The 8,129-nt window shown below is 35.0% G+C and overlaps 1 protein-coding gene across 1 annotated transcript in view; it reads left to right on the forward strand.

The window, feature by feature from the left end:
- The first annotated feature begins 203 nt into the window (after positions 1-203).
- The window catches only part of LOC106871406 (glutathione S-transferase theta-1), a 13,178-nt gene continuing 5,252 nt past the window's right edge, over positions 204-8,129 (forward strand). The window contains exons 1-2 of the mRNA XM_014917829.2: positions 204-373; positions 6,821-6,908. Of these exons, the coding sequence (XP_014773315.1) occupies positions 259-373; positions 6,821-6,908 (203 nt within the window). The 5' untranslated portion in view covers positions 204-258. The remainder of the gene's footprint in view (positions 374-6,820; positions 6,909-8,129) is intronic.

Consider the following 8,129-nt stretch of genomic DNA (forward strand, 5'->3'; position numbering starts at 1 on the left):
TTTCCGGAAATTTTTTTTTTTAGAAATGCGTAAAAAAATACGGAGATTATGATTCTGAAAAAAACATTTTTTCTGAAAGTTATGAAGAGATAAAGTCTGGGTCCAGCAGAAAGTTTCAAATCCAAGGTCGAATGCTTTCTAGTTTGCAACACAGAGGCCCCCTTATAGATCTGTAAATTAACCAATGAAATGTTAAAGGCGTAATTACATTATCACTCTGCTTCAAGGGAGGTCACTACCACAATATTTTCTCTTAACATGGCTAGCCTTAAAGTCTACTTCGATCTTCTCTCTCAACCTTCCAGAGCTGTTTACATATTTTTGAAAATCAATAACATACCATTTATAGAAAAGCCAGTTGCTTTGCGTAAAGGTCAGTGAAATCTATAATTATTTCTGTTATTATTTAGACTCAGCTCGGCTTTTTGATTAAATTAAAGCTGTGCAACTATCCAGCCTTTTTATTTTGTTATGAATCCTGCATATCAAGCGATTTTAGAGTTATTTGGCTATTATTTCTAGCAGGCCGAGCAGTGGTGTTTGCTCGATCTGCAATTATTGCTAAGCATTAGATTAGCATTGTTCAATTTTGTTGATATTACCTACAAAATAGTGTGCTGGACAAAATGTTTTTCCTTCTACTCTGATTTTACATTACGCCCAGGTTGCACTCATCTTCGCATACTTCCCTAAAATTGTTGGCCTTGTGATTAAATTAGAAACAGCTATTATTATTCCGTCGAGGTCGAGTTTGCCTTCCATCCTTTGGGGTCGATAAAATAAGTGCCAGTTGAGCACTGAGTTCGATGTAGTAGATTTTCTCCCCAGTCCCACAAATTTCAGGCGTTGAGCCTGTGATAGAAAAGATTATTATTATTAAGGCGGCGAGCTAGCAGAATCGTAAGTACGCCGGGGAAAATGCATTGTGACATTTCGTTCGTTCTGAGTTCAAATTCCACCGAGGTCCACTTTGCCTGTCATCCTTCCGGGGTCGATAAAATAAGTACCAGTTAAGCACTGGGGCGATGTAACCGACTTACTCTCCTCCCCCGAAATTACTGGCCTTGTGCCGAAATGTGAAAACATTATCAAGGCAGCGAGCTGGTGGAACCGTTAGTACGTCGGCTGCATTTTTTCCAGCTTTTTATGTTCTGAGTTCAAATTCTATGAAGGTCGACTTTGCCATTTACCCTTTCCGAGTCGATGAAATAAGTACCAGTTGAGTGCTGTGGTCGATATAATCGACTTACCCATCTCCATAAATTTCAAGCTTTGTGCCTAAATTAAAAACGATAACTAATTATTATTGATATTTTTGTATTGCGTGTCATGAAAAAGAAATATATTTTCAATAAATTCTGTCAAGTGTTGACTTGTTTATGCACAAGACAATATGGCACTAAGTAAAATTATTATCTAAAATTATTTTACTAGTTTATTTGATTTTCTGTGTATATCATTTAACTATATTAATATCAAGACAAAAATGTTTAATGAGTTCGTTTTATTCTTATTAAATTTCTGTTGCAGTTTCTTTAAAATATTTTATATATACATTAATTGATATTACTTATAATTTGTTATATAGTGATATTTTGACCCATAAAGTACTGGGGTAAGCACTTACATAGCATGGACTGGTGAGTACATCTTATGAAAATGAGACTACTGTGCACAAAAAAAAAAAGTTAAAATATCTTCTTAGTATATAATGGTGGCAAGTTTTACATCATCTGAAAAGTTATTAGTTGAACTATTAGTCCTCTTGCATTCTGGTGGGTATCGGAGCGTTTGAGTGACATTAAATCCCAGCAAACACCCAAAAATTAAATGCATCTATTAGGGCCACGATCATGACCTGTGCCTGACGGCCAGGATCGTGGCCCGTCGCACGTTATGTGTTAATTACATGAAAACAAAAGTTTTAACAACTGTAATCTAAAATAATTGAAACTGGAAAAACAGCTCCTATAACATGAAAAATGTCATGAATATAGAATTAAAGATACCAAACTAAATAATGTATAATGTAATGTGTTTATTGATAATGTCTAATGTAACATGTTTATAAAGTAGATGTGACAAAGCACATAAATGGGATGCATAGCTAAAAAAATATAAAAAATAAAATAATGTATTTATTAATCATGAAAATAGATCTGTCTCTTCGAAGTATATTAAAGCTGAAATCTTGATGATGCGGGTATCCTGTATACATTAAGGAAAGGAAACAAATCTTGAACAACACTATATTAGAACCCTTAAACGTACTGCAAATGCTGACCCTCACAATCGTTGATGAACTCTCCTGACAAATTCGTATGCGCAACACTGGAGAAAAATAAATAAATAAAAAGGAAAAATGTATCACAGTAACTAACCTTCCTCTCCTGAGCAAGTTCTAGTTTGATGGACTACTGTGAAAGATATTCTATCTGGTCTCATGACTTGCTAGAAGTAGCAGTAAATGTCCCTCAAATTATACCCTACCATTTAAAAAATTGTACAACTACATTGTGTACTATAGTTCAAGGTGAACACGAATACTTTTGATGATATATCTACCTACTTACTTCGGGGCTGACTTGGGGCTAAATAACAATATCCAAGACTTTATCCTCACAAAGCCATCTGATTGATTGATAAAGTCTCAGTCACCAATGCACTTCAACTTCTAACCTGTAGAATTCTTTACCTTTCCTACTGCAACTACAGTTTTTACTTTTAGAACTATCTAGCTACATGTCAACTCTATCCAAGATTTCCCCTCATCACTCACACTGTGTTCCATCTTCTCACCAGTATACACAATCCTTCTCCTTAGAACATCAACCCAGTGAAATTCTTTTGCTTCCATATATTATTCTGTAGTTGTTGACTTTGAGATATTCAAATTGAATACCAAGTTGTATCGATATCCAGATTCTCGGAATGCCAGTGAAGGTGAAGGTCACAGCCCTATTCTTGCTGATTAAACCTAAAAAAGATAGCATTTGACCTATAAAATGTATAAAAATATTGTATCAATAAAAAGAAAAGTTTCCAAAAAATGAAAAGAAAGACAAGCAGTTTTCTAAATTTAATCATCATAGATAAAAAAAATAATTTGAACTTTCTAGCTCCAGTAGTTTCTCTCCCATAGGAACAGGCAATCAAGCAATGAAGCAAACAAACCTGGTTAAGATAGAGACACTGAATTTTATGGTAGTTGAACATAGTGGATGTTAGGAAGGATGGTAATGGTGTGTGACAACTGATATTTACTTGAAAACTTATTTTATTTCTCTGTGAAATGTTGATAGTATTTTACAATAGCTAACTTATAGGTTAGCTATTGTAGGTCTTATCTTACTGCAGTGACTACTCTTTTGTCTCCCTCCTCCTCCTCACTTTTCCTTATCTCTCTCTCCTTTCTTTGCTTCTTATTTCTTAATGTCTTGTGACTCACTTGTTACAATCATGTTAGTGATAATTAACTTTTAGATAGATATGAATTGCTGGGGTTAAAGAGATTATGAAACTGTGAGAGTCACTTTCCAAGAGCATCATTAAAAGATTAAATTGTTAAACAAATGGATTGATATATTCAGTTTACTGCTAACATTGCTTTATCAAAATAACAAACGCCATTGGAAAACTAAATTAAACCAGTGCTTGACTGGTAATTATTTTATCTAACACGCAAAGATGAAAAGCAGAATTAACCTTGGTGGAATATGAACTGAGAATATAAAAAGCATAACTAAATATTGGTTTCAAATTTTAGCACAAGGCCAGTAATTTCAGGGGAGGGACTAAGTGGATTACAGCGACCTCAGCACTCAGCTGGTGCTTATTTTATCAACCCCAAAAGGATGAAAGGCAAAATTGACCTCAGAACATAAAAATGGACAAAATGCCACTCAGCATTTTGCCTGGTTTGCTAATAGTTCTGCCAGCTTGCCTCCTTAGCACAACTTAATATTGTGAGATATTTCATCTAACAATGAACCAATTCCACATTCTATACCCTTGTAATAATAATGGTTTGGGGATTTAGGCACAAAGCAAGTGATTTCTGGAGGAAGGGATAAGTTAATAACATTGACTACAGTACTTGACTGGTATTTTATTTTATTAAAGGGATAAAAGGCAAAGTTGGCCTTGGGTTCAAAATTTTATTTGAACTCATAATGTAAAGAGCTAGAACAAATACTCTATGATATTTTGTCCTGTACTCTAATGATTCTATGAATTCATCACCTTTAAATTTGATGGGAGGTTCAACTGTATCTGCTCTAAAGCAAATGGCTCAGTGGCTAGAGTGTCGGGCTCACAATCATATGGTAGCGTGATCTATTCCTGGACCAGGCTGTGTTGTGTTTTTGAGTAAGACACTTTACTTCACATTGCTCCAGTTGACTCAGTTGTAGAAATGAGTTGTGATGTCACTGGTGCCAAGCTGTATTGACCTTTGCCTTTCCCTTGGTTAACATCAGTGGCATAGAGAGGGGAGACTGGTATGCATGGGCGACTGCTAGTTTTCCATAAACAACCTTACTCGAACTTGTGGCTCAGAGGATAACTTTCTTGGTGAAATCCCATAGTCATTCATGACTGAGTGGGGTCTTTGCCTTTTCTTAGTACTTGACTGGTGAGTTGTTTTATTGAACCTAGAAGGATTAAAGGCCAAGTTGACTTTAGTGGGATTTGAAATTAGAATGCACAGAACTAGAAGAAATACTACAAAGCATTTTATCTGACACTAATGGTCCTGCAAATCCACCAGCTTTAAATTTGGTGGGAGGGTTCAAGTCAATTACATTGACCCTCATGCTAGACTGGTACTTAATTTTATTGGCTGATTTGAACTCAGAATGTGAAGTCATAATTAAAGAATGAAAGGCATGTTGATAGGGTTCTCTAAATTATGATAATTAAACTCATGGCTTCTATGCTAATCCATGCTAATAATTCTGCTGGCAGTGAACTGGAAGAATTGTTAGCAAACTGGGGTCAATTTTGCCTTACGTCCTGTTGGGGTTGATAAAATAAATACCAGTTGGACACTGGGATCAAAATAATCAACTTACCCCTTCCCCAAAAATTTTTGGCCGTGTGCTAAAATTTGAAATCAATAATCATGGCTTCTAATTTAGGCACAAAGCCAGTAGCTGCTGTGGGATTTTTCAATACCACAAACTCCAGCACTTGACTAATACTTAATTTTAGTGATTCTGGAAGGATGTAAGTCAAAGTTGACTTCAGTGAGATTTGAACTGAGAATGTAAAGAGCCAAAACAAATACTACAAAGCATATATCAAATATAATGATTTATAATTTATGCATGAAGTCACACACTAAATAAAGTATCTAAAGTCACCACAGATGCTAGGCCACATGCTTTCTTAGAGAATAAATTACAAAGGAAAATTACTTAGACATGCCATTCACATAAAAAACAGCAGTTAAGTTAGTGTTTACATATTTATTGCAGGGAAAATTAAAAAAGCTAGGAGAGTATAGTATTAGTCATTGACTGATGTTATTTTTTTTAATTACCCTAATAAATACAGAGGGAAACTCTGGAGACTGTTTGAGGGATCATCTCTGAATACCAGACACATTGCTTAACTAAAACTACATCTGAAAGACAAGATATCCTCTTCAGAGCCCCACAAATATTTCACTCACAGGGCATCAACAGATGGAGTACTGCTTCCATATCTGGAACAGTGCTACTACTGGATTCACAAACATCTTAGATCATATCTGAAAGAGGGCCATCTGACAAACTGGTAAAAACTCGTTTGCCAACACATTATAGACTGTAATCCATAGATATACTGCACCTTCTCTTTGCTTATTCTATTACTAGTAAATGGTCTATACTTCTCTGAACTGAATAGTTGTATATCATCTTCTCCCAGACCAACTGTTCCTATCTCTTATTATCACTACAGTGCCTCATCTCTTAACCCATGCACTATACACTCTAAGCACTCCTTTCTCCCCAGAACTTCAAAACCCTGGAAATTTCTCACTATTCCAGTTTTGCCAGCCAACATCAATGTTCAAGCTGAAATCAACCACCAATCTCACCAGCCTTGAAGAGCCTACATATGCATGGTTTTCCTTCTGATTAAATCATAATAAAATTACCCACCTCAAAAACATGAAGACAAAGTTGATCCAAGTGGAATTTGAACCTAGAACTCAAGGAGGCATAACTAAATAGAGTCAAAAATTTATTGCCTCAGGTGCATGCATGACTGTGTGGAAAGAAGTTAGCCTCCCAACCACATGGTTCTTGGTTCAATCCCACTGTGTGGCACCATGGGAAAGTGTCTTCTGTAGCACTAGGTTGATCAAAGCATTATGAATAGATTTGGTAGACAGAAACTGAAAGAGGCCCATCATATATACATGTGTGTGTGTGTGTGTGTGTGTGTGTTACCTTGATGTCATGTAATAGTTGTAAATGAATATCTCATCTTGCAAGCAGTGTCCTTTGTTTCTAATCTTCCACAAAAACATGTCTGATCATGAGGAAATATTATCTTACTTGAAAACAGTTGAGGGCATCCAGCTATAGAAAATCTACCCCAACTAAATGCCTTCCAGCTCATGTGAGCATGGAAAAGTGGATGTTAAAATGATGATGATGATGATGTCTATTCTTTTTGTGCTACTCTACCAGCAAACATTCTTTCTCCAAGTGTTTCAGGTTCCATTCTGAACAGGAATTTGATGTTTCATAGTTTTTTCTGTTACTGTAAAGCTGTGCAAAGTAAAAATGTTTGTTAAATAATGTTGATTTACATATTTCATTAATTATAGCTGAACATAAATATGAAGAATATACCAAAGTGAATTGTTTCCAAAAAGTTCCAGCAATTGATGATGATGGTTTTGTTCTTCGAGAAAGGTATAAATATATTATTTTTGCTTAACTCCTAATTTTTTTCAAAGTATTTTTTATTTGCCGTATTGTTTTGGGATAACACTCAAGACTTCTTGTAGTGTGTAGTTATTTCTGTAAGTGACTGTCTTTTCGTTAAGTATAGTGACAACAAAATGTTTTAACTTCTTTCTGTATCTAACAAAACACTTGTCAATTTTTCAGTGTTTCTTTTTGCTTTTTATATCATCTTCATCATTGTCGTTATCGCCATCATCATCACTGTTGTTGTTATCATCATATAGTTCCACATACACTGTGTTAAATAAATTGGGATATACAATCATGAGTGTAATGTTTTTCAATCAAAAATTGATCAGTATTGAACTGGAATGAAACAACACACTTGATAACATGACATAAGCCACTGATCTGTTGCCTCGCTGATTATCTCGTGCTGTGTCTTTGTCACTAATTCTGTATTTATTTATTTATTCATTTTACAAGGTATTTTGTTATATTTATACTGGCTTTAGTCTTTGGACTGCAAGCATACTGGGGCAATATGTTGAAAGGTTTTTAGATGATACTGGGTCATCCCACAAATAATGTAGTTTTTTATACTTCTTTTATTTTTCTTAATTAAGATAAACAAAGTTCTTTTTTCATCTAAAATATACTCTCCTTCATTTTCTACAATGCTTTTCCATCTATCTGGTAGACTTGCAAAACTCCTCTCCCAAAATTCACTTGTTTGTGATGGAAAAGTTTTCTCCAGTGCTGTTCTGACCTTGTCTACAGAATTCATGTTTTCTCCGTTCAAGTGATTTTGAAGACTGCAAAATAAATAACCAGATGGGACAATGTCCGGTGAATATCTTACGTACTGAATTTATCGATACAAATATTGTATGTGATGTAATTACCGATCGTACGCATTCATTATTTGTTTATACTTGTATCATACTAGACAACTACAAGTTACAACACGTTGGTGGTCGCTTGTACACTTGTCTGAAACTCTGACACCGCCAGTTGACAGCTTGACTGTTTTGGTGGTGTACACTTCAATTGTTACTCGTGATTTAAAATTTGTTTAACAACATTTTAAGTGAGTGTTTTTGTTTTGTAACCCTTTGCGAAGTAATGGCAGACAATAGTGTGTCCAAAAAGAGGAAGTGGTACACCCAAACTTTTTTCAAGAAGTGGTGGTTTTGGTTAAGGCAAGATGATAAAAATCCTGACATC

This window comes from Octopus bimaculoides, chromosome 1 (genome assembly GCF_001194135.2).
Source record: "Octopus bimaculoides isolate UCB-OBI-ISO-001 chromosome 1, ASM119413v2, whole genome shotgun sequence".
NCBI classification, from domain to species: domain Eukaryota; kingdom Metazoa; phylum Mollusca; class Cephalopoda; order Octopoda; family Octopodidae; genus Octopus; species Octopus bimaculoides.